Here is a 25,022-nt window from a genome sequence, read left to right as displayed (position 1 = left end):
TTTGGTTACCAGCAACACGGTTGCAGAGTACTGTATGCCAGAACGCCAGCCAATTGATCATGCTTTTACTTTGAAGCATCCTACATTTGACTAGTTTCAATCGGAACATACAGGAGTACAATATGTATGTGTGACATTCAGAGCACCATGTACAATATAGGGAACATACACATAAGTCTTCCATACAAGAACACAGAGGATACAGTCTCAACGACTCCTAATGTCGATGCGGAGGCACTCTTTCATCCATCCTCCCAATTTGTACAAAATTGCACCTGAATATGGCATTTGTAACTGGATACCAAATTAGTTCACATTATCTCATGCCATCCTCCAATTCCTTTGAACAAGAAAGGCATCTCCCAGGTGCCTGTAAAGTTACCCACAAAGGGTCAATTTAGCAAGTTATTGATGTGCTAACATATGGCCTTGAACTTAATATTGTGAATCTCTGTTCACAATCATCTTATTAAGCTATAATAATTTTGTTTAAGTTTCAGGAATCATTTTCCCTCCAATATGGCTACTTAATCTGCTATTGTATTAATATCCAACAATACAATGTAAAACTTGCAGCACTCACTCCCTTAATGATCAGCATAAATCACTAGAGATTTTTTTTGTTTTCTATTATCTAATATCATCTTCTAAAGAGCATACACACTGCAGTGTGCCTATCCAGTACTGAAATTTACATGATATTGTCATATCAAATGGCAGTTCACTATATTCACCAACCAACTCATAGGAATACTCGGCCAAGGGGGCATTTTATGGTTGCTGACAGAGCAAGCACTATTAATAAGAAATAGGATGTGAATCATTTTTTATGCAAATGTGGGGTGAAGAATATTTAGAATTACATGTGTAGCTCATTACTATTGTACATCAGGATGTAAGAGACATCCATAGATTTTATATGCTATTGGTATCTGCACCATGCTCACAAATTACACCTCTAGTCCCAACACTGTATTTGCTGTAAAATAACCCCCCCCCCCCAAAAAAAAAAAAAAAAAAAATAATAATAATAATAATAATAATAATGATAATAATAGTTATAATAATTACATGTACCACTGCCACACCAGCACCTTCGTAGACTCATTGGCAAAGTAGCCTACATGTATACACTACTCGTATACTGCACATGGAAATCTGCATGGTACAATTGTACAGTATCATAGCAATGTCTGTAGGGTCAAGCAGAATGAAAACCAACACCATACAATTCAGCTTCAACTTTTGTTCAAGATTACATTAACACTAGACTTGTTATTTTCTTGTTGGGGGTGAGTACAGCAGGTAGTGGAATAGTTATTCACTCTGCACCTTGGAGGCAATCAATTTTGGTTGTTACATAATACTCTTTTCTGATATATACCTACAGTATTTTACATTACATGTTATTGAAATAATTGTACTACAGTACATGGATGATCACATCTATCTAAATCATCACGACCCCCTAACCATGCACTGGACAATGAGCGTTAGCTGACTGTAAAGTCCATTTAACATTTCTGTCCACTGAATAGAGTGAGTACATGTTTCTGTAACGTACTGCCTTTATGTAACAGCAAACTGGTACGACTATAAAATGCCTACAGAAGCATGGCCACATTTACTGCTAACTCCACTGTAACAATACAAGAGAGATTACACTTTCCAACAGGACTGTTCCTTTGTCACTAGCCATTGCCTAGCCCGCTCAAGTGAAAAGGGGAAATGAATAGGATTCCATTCTACTGGGCATGTACTGATGTATAAGGGCTGGACAGACGTCCTAGGGTATCCTAACATTACTGCCATGGGATCAAAGGTCAAAATCCTATCCCAGGAAAGGCTCAAGAGGTGTTCTGTAGACAGGTAGATGTATAACAAGCTTGACACAGTATGAGCATTCAAGATGTACAAATTTGTACGTGTGCTTGTTTGTACCCAAGGTGTACAATAACAAAGTCACCAAGTGTACACAGGATGGTACAGTACCGGTACATGGTATCTCTTCTGTAATTGAGGCCTACTTACCCTGGCATTCATTTGTCTATGAAAACAATCAACACTCCTGTAGACTGCACACTAATGTGGGCTGCAACCAATGGAGGAAACAAAATATTGAAGAACTTTTCATTGCAGATAGAGAGTAGTACCGTAACTTAATAACAATGACCCTTCATGCATGCACATTCCTGGTAACTTAGGGTGTTTTAAGATTACACTGTACCTGACATGTTTGAAGCAGTGTTTGCTCCAAGATAACAAGGCACAGCTGTTCAAAAATGTTTCTAGTTTGAAAAATCTGAACTCGATAATCCTGTATGCTAAATGTGTGTGCGACTCCGAGATATTGTGTAGAAATGAAGCAATCAAATATTGCAGTCCAAAATGAACACTCAGTACTTCAAAACAATGAAAATCTGTTTCCTTTTAGAATATATACCATGTACACTGTACAAGTACCCATACGTGACTGATTTCTGAGCGGGTTGACTTGATAAGTATCTTGATATTGGAAGCACAATTTTGAAACTTTTTTAGCGGGTGGGGTGTAATGATTTTGACATCCATTGGACATCAATAGAATACATTATAAGTCAATAAAGTTTGAATTTTTTCTTTCTTCAGTTGATTTCAATATTATACACACTCTTTACTAATAGAAGTTCATATCCGTAATTACAACATTGTGAAGCGGTATCAGTAAGTGAAAAAATTGTTTTTTTAAACTGTATCAAGCTCAAAGGAAGCATGGAGCACCCATCAAATGCTGGTTATATGACCTATTTTGCAACACTGCAGTTTAATAAACTACAGTTTATTACACTATGCATACACGTGACTATCTGTTACAGCAAGGTTCCAAGTCTTAGCTGCAATATATGCAAGTGAATGCAACAGTATTAGTACAATGTAGTAGATAACATCAACAAAGTTTGAGGAAGATCAGAGAATTTGTTATAAAGTTTTTAATTTTTACAGTTTTAGTGCATGCATTGCTGGATGATGATTCCCTGGACTTGATATTGGCATACAATACATAGTTAAAGGTAATATTATCCCCCGATCTCTAACAGAGGTATGTAAAGTGCTCTTTCATTGTGCTGAGAAAGTGGAAATATGTTGAATTTTCTTCATGTTTTTTTATCATTTCCATACATGACATCACAAAGTGCTGTACATTTATGTGGTCTTCTGATCCAGCAAAGGCTGCACCACAAATTTTAAAATTCATAACTTTTGAATGGGTGGTGTTTATCAGCACAGAACTAATTCCCTTAATTCACATTCATTCTTCCTTACAAATAGGGCAGTTTAAATCAGAGCAAGAGAGGGAAATGAAGCACTATGTCAGTTGGGTAGGCCACAACTTGAAATTATATCATGTTGCATGGAAAAAACAAATCTTGTTATTGTGCACAAATGTGTGTGCACAAAGCAAACATCAGGATCATGCATGTGATCAGCTTTTCTAGAAGTCACTGTGACACTCGTAACTCCTCAAGGAGCATCTTGATGAGAGTGGAAACAGAAAAAACAAAGCAAAAAACAAAGATCATGAGAAACATTTCTTATTATGTACACTTAACTGGTGACAGTTTGCACATCAATTTGATGTTCTTAGAAAGAATAGCTTGTACAGTAAGGTGGACAATAGTGCCCATTTATATCGCCTGACTACACAGACTGATAAATCTGTGATGACACAGAGATGTTACATGTCCAATGTAGATCTTCAAGACATTGCCACTGGGCAATAATCTGACCACAGACAAAGTAGTTGTGAGTTCAGACTCCATTTATTATTTCAGTTCAGTTTGATATTAGTACTAGGATTATTTCAAATCCCTAAATACTGGGCATTTGTATCTCCAGGAGCAAAGGAGAGCTCCAAACCCCTTCTCTCCCCCCCCCCCCCACCCCCTTGACGAATGTCAATTTGTAATGTATGGACACTCGTAAACTAATGTGTAGTTGCATGGAATATCACCACGGGACTGGAGATATGGTTTTTCAAACAAAGAAATGAAGAATTGATATGCTTGAAAATAATTTGAAGAATTAATACATCTGTTTCAAAACAAATGCTTGAAATATTGAACAGTATTATGAATATTGCACCACTTACTTTTAATGGCAGCATCAACACCACTACATGACAAAATCCTAATTTATCACTTATACAGTTAATCAAAATCATTATCTTCAGGGTATAAGGCTCTACATGGAATTACTCTGAATTGGCTGAAGTTAGAACTCTAAAGGAGAAATCCATACATTTCTGTGCATGCGTACCATACACATGAGAGAAACTCTAGAAAATCCTGACCCCAGCCCTTCATCCACCAGCCGATGAGGTCACAGCTCAAACATTCCAACCAACTTCTATACATTCTTCCATCATTCCATGCCTGGCAAAATGCCTGCTTCGCTTCATACTGATGAACACAAAACCGTTATCAAGTCTGCCTAAGTTACAGATATATTATACAAGTATGATAGTCAGAATTGACTGCTCGCATCAGTGATGTAAATGTTCTGTGCCATACTCTACTGACTGCAGCAGGATGCTTTACACTAACTTGAACAAGGTCTATACAGAATGCATTAACTACACTCGAGCAGTATGCCTACAAAACTCAGTGATAACCTGGCAGCTATAAAAGTTTTGATCAATTTCTTACAGTTTCAGTAACATTGACTGTACACATACGATTTACACCATCATTGACAAGTTCCACACCTGGCTTGGAATAACAGTGACGAATACATACAGTAGCACAGAATATCTTGCCGTCACATCTAATGAAGTGAAAATAAGCAAAGAAAATGGGATTCCGACAGGATCCCATTTTCTTTGCTCATTTTCTTTCATATCATACATTGATGCACCACGCCGTACCCCGAGATACCGACATAGCCTAGGCTATGGTGTTGTGTAGCGCCAGCTCGTGTTTGTAAGATGTACATTGTACGGTTGCTTATTGCTATCATGGCGGCCAAATCTTAAAACGTGCGCTTATGATCCCAATGCCAATTTAGATCTGTTACGACTCAAATGTTACCATAACTTTATTTTCTACATTTTTCCAAAACATATTATTACAATTTTAAACAGTATAATAATTAAAAATAAGATCATTTCAACCAAAGAGCTCATCGAATGATTTCTTAATCATGTTATGTCTTCCGTGGACTGGTAATGCATAGTGCGGTGTAGCCCGACCAGATGCTATGCGAAGCACACAACACTTGTGTACGCAGAGACAGGGCTGTTTAAGCGCAGTGCTGCTGTCTGTGTGTTACAGCGAGAGCATAAGTGTAGCGCATGATGAGCACTGATGTTATGATGCTGCAGCAATGTGGAGCTCATTGTTCCAAGAAATTTTCTTCCATAAAGCCCTAAAAAATTACTGTCACCCATTTTCTGGAAATCCAGGGTAAGGCGCTAAAAATAAATCCATAAATAAATAATTCAACAAACTGGCTGATTTTTATTTGGTACCCATGGTACCAAAAACAGCATCATTTCTGATCAGTTTCCATATTTGCTTGCACCCACCCTAGAGGAGAACAGACTTTTAGGTACACGCTCTGTAATATGCTTTGTACAAGTATTAAACCATGGAGCCAATGAAACCCACTGCACCGACTTCCTTTTAATCCGTCCCCCAAAATTACTGTACAACGAGGAATGTTCGTGTGCATTTTAATTTCGCGAATTTCGCAAGAGCCTACATTCGTGAAATTAAAATGCATGCGAAAGTTCTCGTCTACACGCATATATGCATTAAATGTTAGAGGCAACTTGCGAAAATTTCATGCGGCAAAAAAGGCCATCAGCTCCAATTCGCAAAAATTTCATGCCGCGAAAATATTGTGTTTTACAGTATTTTCTTGACCTGCTTCTTGATCTTACTCTGATCAAGCACAAAAATCATGTATTTTCTCAAAATATTGCCTGTTTGAAGCCCATGCCATCAGTGTAGAGCTATACAGATCAAATGAAGAACTGCACGACCAAGCTTTGATAATTAAAATGTATTTGACCATCAATGACCTTTGATTACATTTACTGTACTGTGTAAAACATGATATATTCGCGGCATGAAATTTTCGCGAATTGCCACTTGCGTTCAATGCATATAGTGTAGATAAGAAATTTTGTGTGCATTTTAATTTCACGAATCTCGGCGCTCGCGAAATTCGCGAAATTAAAATGCACGCAAACATTCTTCGTTTCACAGTAATAGGGACCTACTACTTTGAGGATTTAAGGTTTACATGAACAAAGCACATAGCCTATTCAATTAGAACGCATATTACTAGAGTAAACAGCAACTTACAAATATGAGAAAAATATTCAATTTCTTCTTCAATTTCATGCTATCAGAGAATAACATTTAACACAGTATAGGCCCTACAGAAATATCTTGTTACAATATTATGAGAATGCTATAGTCTGTAAGCAGGATTGAAAAGTATGATGTATGTGACATAGATTGGGTTTTGTGATAAAGTTCATTGATTCGATATTCGCATAAAATCACCTTGAAGTAACAGGGCACCAGACGAATAAAACAAAAAACTCTAACGATATATTCTAAAACTCCTTCACACATTTCGTTTTTCTAGAGACCCCAAGCAACTTGAATAACAAGTGACATAAAATCACATGGGAGCTAATGATTTGAAATTTAGCGTGGTAAATCCCAAGTATCCCCATTAAATCCATGACCATGAAAATAATAAAGTATGAATGAGTCATTCTCATAGGCTCATAGTGATGGTTGAATACTGCATACACTATGTGATAAAGTTGTCCCAGTGCTCTAACAAGTACGGGTACACCATACAAATTACAATGTAGGGTTGCCTACTATGATTGTGTTTATATACACCATGGCCATACTCCTCGTACCCCCTTTGGCCATTTCTTCAATCTATTTAAAGATCTTATTAGGAACGATCAGAATAATAACAAAGTCTCTCCTGTGCTAGCCCGTTAAATTATGACATAGATACTCTAGACTCTACAATATATAAATTCAGTAAGTAGACCTGCACCTGCATGTGGGAATGCAACTTATGGTGAGTTCAAGTTGGCGATGATAGGCAGCACGATAATAGTAAGCTTTGTGTTTTCTAAGAAAGTTTGATCTATACAACTTTGTATGTCGATAATTGAATGAAATGAACATACTACATAACTACTAACACTTGGTTATATTCACTTTGACATGGAATACAAAAAAAAAAATGATAATTATAAACAAAGGCTAAAGTAAGAAACAAATCTATGGATAGATGACAAATGTGGTAAAAAATCAAAAAGTGCAGTAGCAATCTTACAACATCCATGAATTTGGATTTGCAAACTTATGGTAAATCTGGTGGTGGCAAGTCAGAATTAGGCTTATTCATGAACGGTAGTAAGCCATTTGGGATAACCCAATACTAGTATAAGATTGGACTGTATAGAACAAAGGAAGAGGGACTATGTCTTGCAATCCGTCTGCTAAGAAAGTGTAGACCATCAGTTTGTCGAGAAAGCGGCCAAAAAATGACCCCAAAAACCCCGACAACAAAAGGCACACGGCAAGGCAGGCACATCGAAAGCCGTGCAGAACATACAGCCTAACATTTCCAGCGCGATAAGAACGGCGAAGTAAATCGTCGCCAATTGAGGGGGAATAAAGATGGCAGACGGACGACAGTGAATCCACACCCAGTGTGTAACGACCTTTCATATTTTAACAACTACAGCAGTAATAAATTAGAACGATCCGAAACGCCGACAAACAAGTATGAAAATTTGGCCGAAATTCGTACAAATTGACCACTGATAGCCCCCAGTGCACACACACACGTGTGTTCGGGGTCAATGCGGACAAGATCGTCGACAAAAATCGAAAATTTCAAGCGAAAATCTTACCGTAAATCGGAGATAAAGACGCAAGGCGATATCGCAATATAGAATAAAGAGATCCCTATGGTTGTTTTCTAATAAAAGAACGAAAGATTTCCACCAGCTCGACATATTGGAAGGTCAGATAAAGCCGTAAGGAAATACAACGAAAACACTGACAAATCCGATTCAACGTGTGTAACAGCCTCACACACACACTTCTCTATCACTTACCTGGGCCAACGGTACTGTGACTGGATGAAAACTTGGGTGAATTTCAGGCAAATTTAGTCACAAATCGAGCGACGACTCCGGATAAGAAACGGACACCATTTTTTGTTTGCCCTTGTTGTTTCGTATAAATAGGTAAAAGGATAGATGAGGAGTCAATTTATGCATGAGTCGTCTACAGCTACACGGCAGCTGCGCGTAACATGACGGCTTCGCACCCCGCGGCTTATGCGAAAAATCCAAGAAACTTACGACCGATTTTCACAACATTTGGCCCAAATCACAGCTCCAGAGTTACGCAATAGTTCAGGCACTTGTCCCTGAGGTACACCATGGTGTTTGATGTTAAAAATATGGTATTAAATTGTTCGAAACAAGGAAAAATGTTCGGTAATGTTGCGACGCATTTGGGGTGGCCATTAACGGAGTATACTGCGAGATAATGACCCCGAGATTTCTTTGTATAAGAAGCATACACATTCGGATATTACAATTAGAAGTGCACCAATTTACCGGTTGAACATACACTCTAACACTGTTATTTCTTTGTTTTCATGAATGTTAAAGTTTTAGTATGTGCTTAGTGAATCAGTTTTTGGATATCTGCTCTGTTGTTGTGAATAAACGAATGTGTGGTTCGAGAGAGGAACGAGCGTTTGGAAGAGATAATGAATGGGGGCATTCGGAACAAAGTAATCTTGCGATCATTCGCAAGGGGGTTGTCAAGTCGGGAAGAACAAAAAGTCACACATTTTGACCCAAAATAAAACGTGATACATAATCAATCTTCCGATTTTACTCACTCTGCCATGGGGCCTGATATCATATAATGTGGCCCCTTCAATTTCGATGCTTATTAATCCAAATATCTCCGAGAAAAGCAATGGAAACGCGTGTGGGGTGTAAGAATCCGAGGAAAAGGGTATTTCTAGCGGTGTATGATATTTGACTACACATGTGGGTTTGTAGGATATGCGTGACGTCACGCTGGTGAAGCAAAACAAAAAAAAAAAAAGGGCCGACATGAATGAAACCGCGGAGATAGTGGGTTACAAGTGCACAAAGTGTACGTAGAGTCGTGTGGAATGTGCTAGCCAAGTTTCGCACGCACTCGGAACAATAAAATTCCTATTTTTCCGATACCGTGCTTGTTTCGGGGGATTTTATAGTTAGATTTGGGTAAATCGATGTGTTGACGACGAAAACTTCCTGCGGGGGAGGGTTTTTTTTCTTTTTTTTTCTTTATTTTTGTTCGTGGACATATGAAGAGTGCTTCGATTATTGATTCTTCCGAAGCATGAGACTGGCTGGTCGAAAAACTATATAAATAAACTCAATGATCCTGTGGTGCATGAATTTATCATGCGTAGGATACAATATTATAATAAGACATGGTGGAGATTTTTTTTTTCTACTCATTTGTGTTATGCTGAGATGGTAGGCCCTACAAATTTTTAGGGGACGATCGCAATCGTATTGTAACACTCCGGGGCGACCATGACAATAAGTATGATTCATAAGAATATGGTAATAAGCCTATAGTAGGCTAATATAGAAATTATTGATTGGTTGATTGCTTATATCGCGGCTAGATTCCAACAGAGCAATGCACAGATATTATCATAACTTACTAAACACTTAGGGCCTATATGATGCTTATAGATTGCCTACTTCATTTTTGTAATCCTTCTAAATGTAAAATTGCTTCATATATTATTTGTATAGGCCTATAGATAGTGATGAGTGCAAATATCTGGACCGCTGTGTAGTATTGAATTTTAGTATGAATGAATTGTTCTCGTGTTTACCACATGAACGCTTTCAGAGTTTCTAGTATTATGCGAGTGAATTTGCCAATTCGGTATGTAGGCCTAATGCTGAATTAAAATTAGACAGGTGATGTTTTGCTTCAATTTGAACAATATGGCAGTTGTTGAAAGGTATTCAAATTTGACATCTCTAGCCATATCAAAGTAGGCCGCACTTGCCATGAATATAGGATCAGTATATGAGCTATAATGGAAGTAGTAGGCCTACATCATCTTAAAGCTCTTTTTTGCAACTTTAGCAATGAATTTACATTTTTGAATAAGAATTTCCCCTAATAAACTACACCATTATGTTTGATAACTGACAGAATAAAGTATTTGCGTAAGATTGTAAGTGCATTAAAGGAAACGAAAACCCAAAGAGAAATATGGACTGGGTGGAAAGCATACAGTAACATAGTAGAACACATCAGTGAAAGAGTGAGGAAAATCAGACAATCGATGCAAAAGTTATGAATTTTTAAAGTTTTGATGTTGGAACCGCTGGATGAGGAGACTACTGGAGGTTATGATGTCATGTGTGGACAACAGCATAAAAGGGAATTCCAAACACACACACACACCAAAAAAACAACCTTTTCTACCATAGTGAAAAAGCACTTGACTATAACCGCTTTCAGAAACCAGGGGGAATAATTGCTAACCTTAACATTATGTCAGTATCAAGTTGATGGAATGAGTGATTTTCATGAAAAATTAATTTTTGTTTTCATCATTCATTTTTTTCAAGCATTCATGTTCGAGCGATTCTCCTCACTCGCCTTTTCCATTTGTTCAGATTTGCTTTGAGAACTTTCAGTTTTGTGCAAAAGATGATAATGTTCGACATCATATTATTCAATTAGCTAAGTGAAAGATTCATTCCATTTCGTGACACAATATCTTCATTCAGTTGCGCACCAGCCTCAAGTTAAGGGTATGATGACGTCATAAACACTGAAATTCTAACAATTCGTTTTAAAGAATATGCATGTTATTCATATTTCCAGCGATCAATTCTTTTTTACTTCTTGATTTCTTTACATTTCGGAATACGCTATTTGTTTAACTCAACGTTTTTAGATATCGTTCTTACTATACTTAATCATTTGATTTTTCATTACCTACAAATCATATCAATTCTTAAAAATTAATCATCATTATAAGTCATTAAATTTTGCTATCATTGATTATTAATGTTTAGATACATACTTTGCAATCATAGGGTGGGGTATACGCACAGTCATAGTGTTTGCGTCTTGCTTGATATCTTTCTCTCTTTTTTTCTCACCAGAGTCTATGATTATTTTCAGTGTCATTTCTTGGCACGCTGGGTATCTGAGCAGGTAAATAATGTCTTAGAGTGGTTCAACCATGCACGAAAGCTGTATATGGCTGATGTAAAAGAAATTTGATATACATGTACCTAAATACCAAACATGTTTTCCTTTTAACGCATTAGAACATTTTGCAACCCGGAAGCTCCGGGGTTTGAATGACATTTGCAGGCATTTTTAATTTGTATCCTCCTAATGAGTATTTACACTTTCGATTGACAAGATCGTGAAATCGCGTGACCATAATAGTTTTATATTGTTGATTACCTATTTCAAGTTCTGAAATTTGGTGTAGTTGGTTATTCGAATTCGCCCCAAATACAATGAAATGTTTAGTAATCTTGTTGAAATAAGAAGGAAGTTGGCCATGATAATCATTCTCCTTTCATCATCCCAAGGAAACACTGAGGTCAGAATTCACAGAAGCGTTACAATTTCAATCGTGGTTTAAACCATTTATACCGCGGTTTCGTACCATGGTACAAAAATCTAAATTTCTCGAAGGAGGTACAGCTTTAAAGAAGAAAGTATCTCCAAAATTGTACCAATTTCATAAGAAAGAGAAAAAAAATATTCCTTGCAGAACAATGCAAAAACGATCAAAACCGGATAAGAAATAGGGAAGTTATGACATTTTGAAATTTCAAAAAAATTTCGGAAAACACTTCTTGACCAGTCATTATTAATATTCAAATCAGCAAGTTGATGATGTTATGCTCTCTCATTTTCATATTCATTTCATATTCAGAAATGACAAAAATTTCATAATTCAGCTATGTAAATATAAAACATGCCTTAAAACAAATAGAAAATATCAGATGTTAACTCTGATATAAAGTTGGTATGGGAATATGCTTTTACCTGTATTTTATTAGCTAAAAGTAACAAGTTTTCCGAAATTCATATTGGTATATAGTATTATACATGAAAAGTTGTGAGGGCATGACATCATCAACTTGTTCATTTGAATATTCATAAGAACTGGTCAAGAAATGTTTTCTGAAGAATTGTCAAATTTCAAAAAGTCGTATATCTTCCTCATTTCTTATCCGGTTTTTGTCATTTTTGGACTGTTCTGTAGGGATCTTTTTCTCTCTCTTTCCTTTAGGGTTTTGTATATTTTGGGGTGGATTTCTTCTTTTTGTACCAGGGCTAAGGAGACCACGATTTAAAATGTCCCCAGTTTGCAATTACTGATGCTATGAATATCATGTCGAGATAACTTTGAAATATGAAAATTCATAGTTTGCATTAATGATTTTTAGGTCTTCAGATAAACTCTTGACTCTCTTTTATATTATTTGCGGATGATTCAATTTTTTTTATTCTCACTCTGACCCTAATATTTTGATTAGTACAGTGAATCATGAATTAAAGAATGTCGCACAATGGATATATGCAAATAGGTTGTCACTGAATATTGAAAAGACAAAATATAATTTTTTCATTAATTCTTTAGATAGACTTCCAAGTAATGTTGTATATGACACTACTCACCTAGAAGACGTCTCGTTTATTAAATTTTTAGGTGTTTGTATTGATAGCAAGCTTTCATGGAAGTGTCATATCAAATATATTAATAATTTAATATCACGTATCGAATTAAATATAGGTATAATGAATAGGCTGAAATATCTCCCTTCATCTGCTCTGATGACGCCTTACTCAAGTTTTGTATTACCGTATCTAAATTATGGAATTCTTGCTTGGAGGAATACAGATTTGACATTGCTAGACAAACTTTTTCTTTTGCAAAAGATGTCGCTCATATCCGAGCACATACTGATAATTTGTTCTCTGAACATAAAATCCTGAAAATGGTAAAATTGTATTTATTTCAACTTGGTTGATTTATGTTTAATTACAACTGCAACAACCTATACCCAAAATATTTTCACTCTTTATTCTATTGTAACAGCCACGGAGACAATCCGATGAATTCCATCTTCCATTAATGAGAACTGTACATACTCAAAATACATTTGTTTATACTGGACCCAGATTTTGGAATAGCTTAGATAATAATTTAAAAGAATTTGTAAGTTAAATAAATTATACACTAAAATATAAGCTAAACTAAAATATTTGCTTTCCACATATACCAGTTAATTGTGTTTATGAACAATCCTCCATACTTTTACTTGTCCTTGAGATTGTGTAGCGTGTCCACAAACCTTTTCCATTCCTTTCCTCTTCCTTTTCTTTCTCCATTCTTCCCTGCTCCTCTTTCCTCGTTCTTCGTTGTCCAGTAACTGTGTGTGTGCATTTTTCTTCATTTCTGTTATTTCTGTGTTGTTGTTGTTGTTGTTGTTGTTGCTGCTGTTGTTGTTTTGTTTTGTGTGTGTGTGTGCGTGTGTGTGTGTGTGACCGCGTGTATATCACATTTTCCTGGTATACACGGCCAAATAGTGTCTGTGCCATAATATTGCTATGTTATGATATATTTTAAATGTACATGTATGTATACTAAAATCATAGTAAGCATTGTTTATAGTACGATTGTATTATCATATCAATATTGTTAAATGTACAATGGTATATAGATGAATTTAATATGAATATATTTTATTGGTATATTGGTGCTGCTGTTGTTTTCATTCCAGTGTTCCACTGAACCTTGGCTTTTTAGTGGAACACTCTTTTCCGTCATTATGATTACTTTTTTTTTGTTACCATGACGAAGTACGCATCGTTTTGTTTTGTTTTTTTATAATATCATTCGTGCATATACTTTTTCGATTAACTGTCCTTATCAGATGAATGAAAGTCAAGTTGACAACTTGTACCACATTAAATATTTTTTTCATTTTGATGGAAATAAATAAAGTAAATAAACTAAATATTATATTGTAATTATTTCACACCGATATCATATCATATCTGAAAAGAAAAATAAAGAAAGGGTAGATGATAAACCCAACCCATATCAAACGATAACCCCGAGAACATAGAGGAAAGGTGGAAAGGTGAAATATATAGTTGACATTATATTGCCTCCGTTTATTCTTTTTCATTAACGTGAATAGAATTCAAATTTTTCGTTTATCATTGTCATCTTGAACAACTATGTTATATCAACCGTCAGTGCCTGTTTCTGCTCACTCTATCTTTGGGTGTTTTTTTTTTTCATCTTTTTATTTTTTTACTCGCTTTCTCCCCTTTTTTTTGTCAATCTATAATCTTTCTACTTGTGTAGGATATATGACTATGATCAGTGATGTTCTCTGTTCTTTCTTGGATTTGTTTGTTTCTTTGTTCTTGAGTTATATTCATGCATGATTTATGTATGAGTCTAGATTTCTCTTCTTTCTGTTATTCACTGTGAAAAATTCGATGTATAGTCATATACATCCTTCTTTTCATCATAATGTTTCATCTTTATGAAAATATAGATGTAAAACGAAGATCAAAAAATTATGATGATCTGCAGTTCAAAATGAGGATTCATATTGAAGATCACACAGTTAGATAAAAGAAATATGTTCATATAAACAAAATTACCATGAGAATGATTAATTAAGAACAAATTGATAAAAGTCACCATTTGATGATGAAATGGATAAAACCATGCTTGCTTATATATGTATATACACAATCACGAAATTCAAATGTTCAATTATTGTCAAACTTTGAAAAGCGATCGCTCGAAAATTGAAAATTGAAAGTGCTTTTAAGCGCTTACCCCGCCCATTGCATTAATCTGAATGCAAAGATGTGGAAATTCATACCCAAACACGAAATTGAATGCTTATATCCGAATTTGTACTTTTAACCATTAATTCGTTTCGGTGCGTAAACACGAACACGAAAGCACTCAACATGAAATCTTTCAACCAAAATTACTCCACCGTTTCAAACATGGGAATTTGAATAAAACGAAAAATAAAGTGATAATTTTACGAAATGGCCAGGGAAATCCTATAGGCTACTATATGATCTTGTTGCCACGAAGAAACGGGAGGTATGATAGGGCCACAAAAATTTCAGTTAGCAAGAAAAAAAAATGTTTACTTTCACTCCAAAGACATTCATGATAAATAAATTATGATGAAAGTAATTGGAACTACCTGCATGTCAGTCCACTAAGTGAAATGAACAAGACGGTAATATACAATGACTTACATTATATAGATGGCAGTTATTTAGTAAGACAATGATTCGGTATAATCTATATACTATACGCAATATCAGACGCAAGTAATTCAATGTAATTATCTAATCCTTTTGTGGAGTAAACGAGAATTTTGTGGCCGATTTCGAATATGGTGAAGGAGGAAGAGGACATTTTAAAAGGATTACACTTTTTGTTGTTTCTCTTCTTCTTTTCTTATTCTACACCTTCTTCTCCTCCTCCTCCTCCTCCTATATCACAGTTTTCATCTTCTATTAGGTCTTCTTCTTCGTCATTATGCGTATAGCAATGTTTAAGCTATTCATCGTCATCGTTATTGATAGTGACACATTCTGTAAACAGTGATCTATTCATGATTGGCATCATTATCACCCTGTGCAATATTTAAAACTGGAACTTAGTGATGTGACACCCGACAATCCTCAAACAGGAAAAATGGTTGAATATAATCGAAATCACATATTCATACAACACGGAATGTGGTGTTGCTTAGAATTATGCTCATCTCTATTGAACTTTGAGCACTAACATTAAAGGGTGTGTGCAGTTCTGGTTGTGGTGAGGATTCAGCTTTTAATGTTTTGCGAGATATTCAGAAACCACACTATGAGATGTCAAAGAGCATGCAATGCTAAGGGGTATCAAAAGTTTATTTGATGAAAATCGGTTTTGAAATGGCTGAGATATCAAAAAAAAAAGGTGAAACAAAGAGATCCTAGTAAAAGGCGTGGCCTGTCGCCTTTTATTATTATCACTTTTTTTGATATCTCAGCCATTTGAAAACCAATTTTCATCAAATAATTGTTGAATCCTTCTTAGAATTACATGCTCTTTCATATTTCATTAGAGGTTTCTCATTATCTCACTTAGGAATGCTCAAAACATGAATCCCCACCTCAGCCAGTACTGTACAGTCCCTTTAATATCACTATAATTTTCATTCTGAAAATCTTAACTTCAGCAACTCATTTTCTCACCCTCGAGTTGAAGATGAAGAAGGTCTGTATTGGAGTCAGGTAAGGAGATTTTTTATTTGATATAACTTTAGATGCTCTACATAAATACTGGTCGGTGATTGGTCATGATGCAATCACGTGACTAATGCAGCGATGATCAAAATCTTTATGTTGCCTGTATATATATACGAGTGACGTCGGGTAAGGCAATATAATGATATTCCAGAATGTGTCTGGCTGCCAACGCAGCTAGAATTTAATGATGTGTCTTGATAATATGTACACTAAAATAAGAAATAATGCCTTCTTTCGTTAACACTGACGGTCCCTTAATTGTAAATTATATATTTTCCCTCAGCACTGAGCGCTTCGAAAAATACAATCTCTTAGAGAAAATACATCCCCTGCAAGGATGTCGAGAGTTATATCTATATACCTCGCAGTGTCTGTTTATATAGAATTAATCTCCTATAGTTAAGCTCTTATAAGTGTAAAGGCCCTAGAGTGCTTAAAGACACATATTATTTGTTGTTCTTACCTATCTATGGAAAGTTTGAAATGGCGTAATCTTTTTTTCTAATCGTGAATATCATGTGAATATCATGTTTCCCTAGTGTACATCAGGAATGTGTATATATATATATATATTTATATATATATATATATATATATATATATATGTAGGGCCTATATATGTGAGATTAGGGTCGAAAAAATGGTGTAGTTAACATTTGGCGCAGATTTAGATCCCCCACCCCTAGATTCCAATCTTTAAAAAAAAATGACTGCATTCTTAATGCCATAATTCCATATTTCAAAATCATGGACATCGGTTCAGTATCCCAAGTCAACATCAGGTATAAAACAATATTTTTGAAGATTGATTTTGCATAAAGATTATGATGTAGGTTGCAATTGGCCGGTACGCAGATTTAGAACCCCCCCCCCCCCCCATGATTTGTATTTACCTCTAAAAAGATAATTATTTCAATTTCGTTTTCATTCTTTTTTAATTGTGGTTCTCATTTCAGTTTCCCATTTCTACATGGGTTATACAAGCAACGACTAATGCTAAATACTTCAACCATTGTCTGATGGAGATGAATTGTTGTTGTTTTCAATATTTTGATGGCTGATTTCGAAGAAGAAACGCAAAGTGCATTTTGGCGTGCATTATTATGCGTAAACTTGTAGTACCTCCCCCTCCTCCTCTCCCATACTAGGTATGCCCGTGTAAGACGCATGGCACCAGATCCATGCACTGTAGAGTTCCTCTGTCATTGTCGACCATCTTTGGTTGGGGAAGAATATAAAGAAGGTAAACGGGAAAGAAAAGAGCATGCACTTTGTGTTGGAGATTGCACGACGATGTACAAGTGGGTCGTGCGCAATCCGAAATTACACAAATGACGCGATTACACAGGGATCAACAGTCTTCGAATCATCTTCATGCGTCGCCCCGTGGCGGCGATGCCTTATCCAATCACGACCCGATGTTGTGCCTGACGTCACGACACATGGCTTTAGCTTATTATCATATTCGGAGGTAAAACACCTGGGTCGAGGAGGGCTCAGTTATATAGTGATATTCTGAATATCTGTCTCTTCCTCTTCCTTTTTTTATTTGGTCAGTGAAATAGCAGGCCAGTTGATTGCGGGATATTGTGTTGCCGCACAAGCAACTGTACGCAGAGCTCAACCGCGCCCGTGCGCTGATCCATTGTTCATGCAAGATGCGAAGCGCGAAACGTATCAGTGCAATATAATATCTTTAATTCATAATCGAGAGCTTTTAATGGTTTTACGAAGAGATGAATCTGCCTTTGCATTAGATCTTCATAACATATTGATGACTTCTGCTTTACATTGCATTCAGTGAAGGTGAGAAGGCAGTGTACAATCAGACGTAATGCCACTCTCTCATATTCCTATCAGTGATACTGCGACGTACTATCCTCCATTAAATCTGACTGAATGATTTTATCATAGCCTCGGGAGACTGGGGTATTTCTTATGAAGCATTCAAACAGGGTCATCAAAATTAATCAGGATGGTATAAGCCCTGACCTAAACACGTCTAGCCGCTCGAACCAGCCAGTTGAGCCACTGAGCGCTGCTTCCAAAAGCTTAACCTGAGAAAATGATAGCTAATGTATTGCTACCTAATGTCATCACATTTTCCAACAAATATTGACAGAAATGGCAAAGGCGGACGAGGACTGAATTTCTCTTTGTCAAACAGACAAAATAAAGATATATTGTATGATTTGATGGGGTCGGGAGAGCTTGATTCAGACGGAAGGGCGTGGTAGCGGAATCAGCCGGCTGATGCTTATTAAACAAACCTGCATGAAAAAAAAAGCCCGAGCTTGACATTAATTCAGCTTGTGCGGGCGGGAAGCTCTGTATTATAACCGCAAATGTGTTTAATGCAAATGTGATACGATACTCCCAAGTACCAGCACACACTAAATATGATTCACGTACAAAATACATAGAAACACATACTAAATTTGTTCCATAACGGTATGTTCCAATCTGTCCATCTGTTTTCAGCACTGAGCTTTATTTCTAAACAGCAGCGGTCTGTACTCACACTATTACACATGAGGGCGAGTCTCTATCGGATAAAGAATGTAATACATTGGAAAGGTAACTCATGAGGAATATGAATGACATAAATCGAATAGTATCATTATAGTAAAAGATGATTCCAATCTTTCAAAGCCGCGAAGTTGTCATCAATCTAACAAACGAACTCTTTAGATTTTTTTTTTTAGGGGGGGGGGTTGTTTGTTTGTTTTTTTATCTGTAAGGTAGAAAATAATGCGGCATTTATAGGGAACAAGTCATGTCATGTGTTGTGCCCCTTTCTCTTAAGAACAGTCATCTATTGTATATAGGGGAGTTTACTCGATCGTTTCCGAAGAAGACTAACAATTTTATTCGATTTTATGTTGTGTTTTATCGGCACGTTTATGCAACGACTTCCTATTAAGATGTATTTTGTTTTCGCTCGCCCGTAAGGAAAACAAAATAAACATGGAAAGAAAATTAGCCTCTTCACTTCCACATGGGCTTGCCTATTGCTAAGCAAAAAAAAAATAGTGCTAATGCATCTTAAATTCATTTCACTTTCTCTTATTGATAGGATCGTATACTCCTATCATCTCGACATGAAAAACAAAGTATAGGCCCTATATATATATATTGACTATCATCATGAATAAACTACAAAATGACCTGCAAAAGTATTCATCATCTTAAGCTGCAACGAGTCCCTAGAAAAGTTCCTTAAAAAGTGAACCAATACAGCTTCATAAGGTCGATCTAATTGTATTTTCCTAGTCAAGTTATGAATGTGATAAATTTCTCTATATAATGGGCAGATACACGAATTCTTTCCTCACACGTTTTTGTAATTGTCATATAACTGAGTGAGTACAACAGCAACAAGGTACGGGACAAATTATTATGATGGGCTGTGATAACAAGTCAGTGGCGGGCTCCTCTTAGATTTTAGACGTTACCTCTACACCGATTCTATCACGAACGAAAATAACAGAATGAATGGTATAGATGATAGATTGTATCAGTAAGGAAAACTCAATTTAGTCAACTAAGTCAGTCAGTCAGTCAGTAAATCAGTAAATCAGTAAATCAGTCGGTCGGTGGGTCAGTCAGTCAGTTAGTCAGTCAGTCAGTCTGTCAACTATTTATATTTTCATAGACTAAATTGTTGATTATTTCATTTAATTACACTTTTTCTGCTTTATCGTGTTTAAAAGATTTACTCATATCTATTTACATACTAAGGTATTCAATCGTTGATCCGTTCCATTTTTTTAATGCATTTCGTAACGTATTATTTCATCTATCCATTTATATAATCATTTTGCGTGGTAAGTGTCTGGCACCATTATTAACCATTTATAAATTAATTGTGCATTATCGTGTATAACCGATCTTCTTGTATGGTCGTTAAGACAGTAATTCCTTCAATCATTCATTTTACATTTATGCTTTCATTTATCTTTCATTCATTCATTTATCTTTCATTCATTCATCTATCCATTCATTCATTCATTCATCTATTCATTAGTTCATTCATCATTTATTCATTAGGTGCGACATAATAAATTCTTATAGCTCATTCACTCTCTAGCAAGTTTTAAAGGACGTTATCTATCGTGCAGGCCTTGGTATTTGCTCGGGGTGGGGTGGGGAAGGAAGTTCTGAGTTGCCCTGGATTTGGGGGCTTCCCCTCTTTCCATGTGGGCGGGGAAATATTATGCGCAGGCGCACTGTATGCAAATCCTGTTCGTGGACACATTTTGTACACTTTTGTTGTACCTAAAATCATACTGCTGTATTTCAGAGAAAAACAATTAATTGATCATAGTCATGCTATGATAGACCAACACTATCGTAGCTATTGCCACAGTCCGTGCATTTTCACATATTCCCCAGGCATGAGACAGAATCCAAGGCATGGCCAGCGTTCAGGGGAAAATGAGATGGCGCTATTAAATGTGATATACTAGTAACCCACGAGAGTCCCTTCATGCTAAGGGACTGTAAAAACTCATGCTGCAACGCTGTGCGTGAAAAGTCCACTACCTCTACCTGGTGACTAACTGTCAGCTGATATAAGTTCTTTGCTGGTCATACAGGGACGAATTTGCTAAAGTATAGCCTCAGTCGTTCCGACGTATTCCGGTCTTCAGTTTGTTTCCTAGTTATAATATTTTCTCCCTGTATCTTTGAGAACGCTGTCATTAGCTTAGTGTGATCATACATTATACAATTTTTGCCCTTTCTCAGTGTGAACGGATTCGAGCATGCTTAGTGTATGACGGGGAATAAAAAGCAGGCTTTGTCTCGTATCGTGGATTGTCACTGTCATTGTCACCTGCCAACGATGAGTGGAAGGCGATAGCAATTATTATTGTCCAAAACTTGAAGTCCAATGATTGTGGTCTTATTTACGTGGGGTTGCCTGTTCAGTGTCAGTTCTACTCTACCACAGACCTGCCCTTACTATCAAACTCAGGGATTCACTCCACACATGGGTCAAGACAGATATTGTGGGTAAAAACATTTTGCTCAGGGTGAAAGATTTTGGTCAGGATTCGAACCGTGATCTTTTTAAAACTTCAGAGCAGTATTCGCTATACAGCTGTACCACAGCGCTCCCGTTCGTAAACCAAAGTACGAAACCCAGATATTAAAATAATCTCTGATTACCTTTGTATCCATCCCTATCGCTCCCCTCGCCCCTCTTCTTTATTTCTTCATCTTTCTCTCTCCATCTCCCCCATCTCACTCTGCTTCTCTCTTTCTAAGTCACGGAATAACAGACATACACACTCTTACATACACACACTATTCCAAACAACATTTTGCATCTTTCTGAGATTTATCCGAAACGTCACTTCCAAGACCAGAGTTTTCGCCAATTCTCGATTTTTTTTCGCAAAACTTATCTCTCGAGTGAAAACCCTATTTTTTCACTGCCATTCATAAGCTGCCTGGAGCCCATCATGATATCGAGATGATCCAATTATGCATCGATGACCGAAAGGGCCCGAAATTGACCAGCTCGAAATGAAGTTACGACCACGCCGAGGACAGTGATCGATTCTTTGCTGGAGGGGACGAGTGACGCAGAAGAGTTGGGGCTAGCGCCATCTACGGCTAGAAATATTGTGATAGACAGAAGACTACTCGATCTTGACGTGAACAGCCAGACTCAATTCGAAATTTGACAAACTTATGACGAATTAACACTGCGATGAAATGATGCATTTTTTTTGTGTGTGTTTTATTTCCGGAGAAGTAGTGTTATAGTCTTATTATGTATAGAATAGATAATATTGAACATAATTCAGAACGTAAATCAAAGGTAACAATCAATAATAACGTATAACTGTAGATAGCCCACTTCAGATCTGTGAACACGCACTAGTAGTTCCATTCCCTCATGGGGAGACAATTTTGATTGTATGAACAAGTTTTCTCGCAATAGGTGACAGCAAAATAACCCTTTCTTAGATGAGGTGATGCTTAAAGGAAAATACTGCCTTTATAATATTTTATTTGTTTATTTTTTATTCTGTTTATTTACTATTATTGCATTTCTGCATGGCTTTGATAAAATTTGGCTAAAGAGCTATACCACCAACATAACCACGTGCAGTCACTACAACCACAACCACTGCACACATTATTCTCTCATCCACAACTGTCAACTCTGTTACATCCTCTAGTGAAAGTCCACATCATCATCAGAGACTCCAACCCCAAGCACCTTCTGATCTGGAGATTCTCCCGCCTGAAACCCTTAGCAAACGGGAGACTCCAACTTGATGTGTGCGAAGCGCGAAATTCCCAGGGTTCTAGATGCTCTCTAGTGCTATCTAAGGCTTATTTTTTCAACATACGATAGAAATAAGTAAGAAATCCTTTCCAACGGGAGACAAAGAGCCAGGGCGGGAGAAATTAGATCTCAAGCGGGAGAACGGGAGATTTTGCAAAAATGAGTTTTCGGCGGGAGATCTCCCGTCGAAAACGGGAGAGTTGGAGTCTCTGCATCATGGCTAACAAATTTTAAATGATCTGTCCGATGTAGTCATCAAAAATATCTATACGACAACGCCGATGTACACCTTTTCGCATCTGAACAATTCTGACAAGGTCAAAGGTCAAGACACCTGTTAAAGAACTTTCCAGGATATCAATGCATCCCTATATTCAGGGAGGGCAAATTCAAATCTGAGCTCATTGTCAAAATGTGTAAACGCTGAATACAAAATGAAAGAAAATAATCGACAATCGTTGAACAAAAACAAAAACAAAAAACCCAAAACAAGCAAACACACACACACACACACACACACACACACGATTTTGATTTAGCAAAATGAGTTTATTATTTGAGTGAATAAACGAGAATAATTGAGCTTTCATAATTCAGCCATGTAACGCTGATGCTTTGAAGCCGAAACATAGTTCTCAGAAAGGTTACACCTCTCTAATCTTCCACCATTTCGAATATGCTTGCAATACATCGAAAAGGTCTGCAAAGAAATTTGACAGGATGACGCGATTTGCCAGGATAGTGAGTTGCTTTGGAGTATTTTGAGATCAGAAGTGTAGAACAATACAAATCGCAGTGCATGACTTTTATTGCAGTTGAGCCTTCCCCGTTCAGCACTGGAGTAGGTAGAACGAACATCGTTACGATTGATCGTGCCCTCTAGCAATCGTATATTTACCAAGCAACAAGCTCATCACTCTAGCGCGGAAGATCGGTGAGTCCTGCTATGGCCCGATTTATCGATAATCAGTGATCGATGATGATGATGATGATGATGATGATGATGATGATGATGATGATGATGATGATGATGATGATGATAATAATAATAATAATAATAATAATAACAATGATAATAATAATAATCATCATCATCATCGTCATCATCGTCGTCATCATCATCATCATCATCATCATCATCATCATCATCATCATCATCATCAAACATGTATAAGCCACCAAGATAGAGTATGCTCTTGTACAGACTGTCTTATGTAGGTCCTTCCGACGAGCTTTCTTTTCCGCCGTTGCACCCAGTTAAAACAATGTTTTTACAGCTTTCTTTCATACATTTCTTATTCCTATGTGAAATGTGTACATTCTAGAGCAGAAGTCGAAAGTTCTGCAGGCATTATTATGAGAAACATGTTTTCTTTCTTTTTTTCATGACGTTGAATTGATTGATCGCAAGGTAGAATACAAGCTTGATGTGGCCAATATCGAGACATGTCCTCAGGGGCCGCGGAACGTTTTTCAAGTTGGGGGGGGGGGGGTGGGGTAGGGGCAGTTGTGGACCGGGGAGGGGGTCAAGATCAATGGTAACCCACTAGTAAAAAAAAAAAATCCTTGTTTTATTTTTGTAAGTATTATTCAGTTTTAAGTGATGATGATAATGATATACTTGCTAGTCAGTTGTGTCTATTCTTATATCTATTATAATCTTATTTCCACGTCAACATTATTGCAATTAGTTTTATCGTCAATATCACTGTAATCAATGACAGGACTCTTTAAAGTGTTTCATGGCAGGGGCAGATCCAGGAATTCCGTAAAAAGCCTTTACAAAATTAAAGGGAGTCGCACACGCCCCCCTCCCCATTTTCTTGTTTTTATTTGTTTTGTTTATTGATAAAGGGGAGGCGCGCGCCCAGTGCGCCCCGCCTGGATTCGCCACTGCATTGGATGAGTAAACACGCCGTCAGAAATCGGATTCCTGTTTGTTCCAGGAAAATATTTTGTCATTATCCCCATGATTGAAAGACTCAAGTAAACCTTGAAAACAAAATACAACAAAACAAAAAACATTACAAATGAGTAAAAAACGAGAAGGCGAATAAAAGCCATCTCCCACGAGTAGGTCTTATGGGGGCGTCCTGAATGATTCGAACCATCACCGCATTGCTTCCATAGCCATTCCGCAGGATAACACTGCCCACATACTCCGTGAAGTAGTTGTTTACTTGGATATGATCTCCAAACAAAGCAAAATTCCAAGATAAAATGATTCACCACGGTTTCAATAGATCAAGAAATGAAGGAAGTGATTATTG

At 36.8% G+C, this 25,022-nt stretch overlaps 1 protein-coding gene across 7 annotated transcripts in view; it reads right to left on the bottom strand.

Annotated features, from left to right (window-relative positions):
- LOC139737552 (bromodomain adjacent to zinc finger domain protein 2B-like) overlaps nt 1-9,050 on the bottom strand; it is a 122,277-nt gene extending 113,227 nt beyond the window's left edge. For 6 of the 7 annotated variants that reach the window (XM_071648231.1, XM_071648237.1, XM_071648236.1 and 3 more), the window contains exon 1: nt 8,944-9,050. In XM_071648231.1, the coding sequence (XP_071504332.1) occupies nt 8,944-8,966 (23 nt within the window). In that variant the 5' untranslated portion in view covers nt 8,967-9,050. Of the gene's footprint in view, nt 1-8,143; nt 8,708-8,943 lie in introns of those variants that run through there. The other variant, XM_071648232.1, reaches the window with a different exon arrangement.
- Between the last annotated feature and the right edge of the window lie 15,972 nt (nt 9,051-25,022).

This window comes from Diadema antillarum, unplaced genomic scaffold (genome assembly GCF_040938485.1).
Source record: "Diadema antillarum isolate AM-2024a unplaced genomic scaffold, OU_Dant_1.0 seq00000696_RagTag, whole genome shotgun sequence".
NCBI lineage: Eukaryota > Metazoa > Echinodermata > Echinoidea > Diadematoida > Diadematidae > Diadema > Diadema antillarum.
This window is presented reverse-complemented; position numbering and strand designations above follow the sequence as displayed.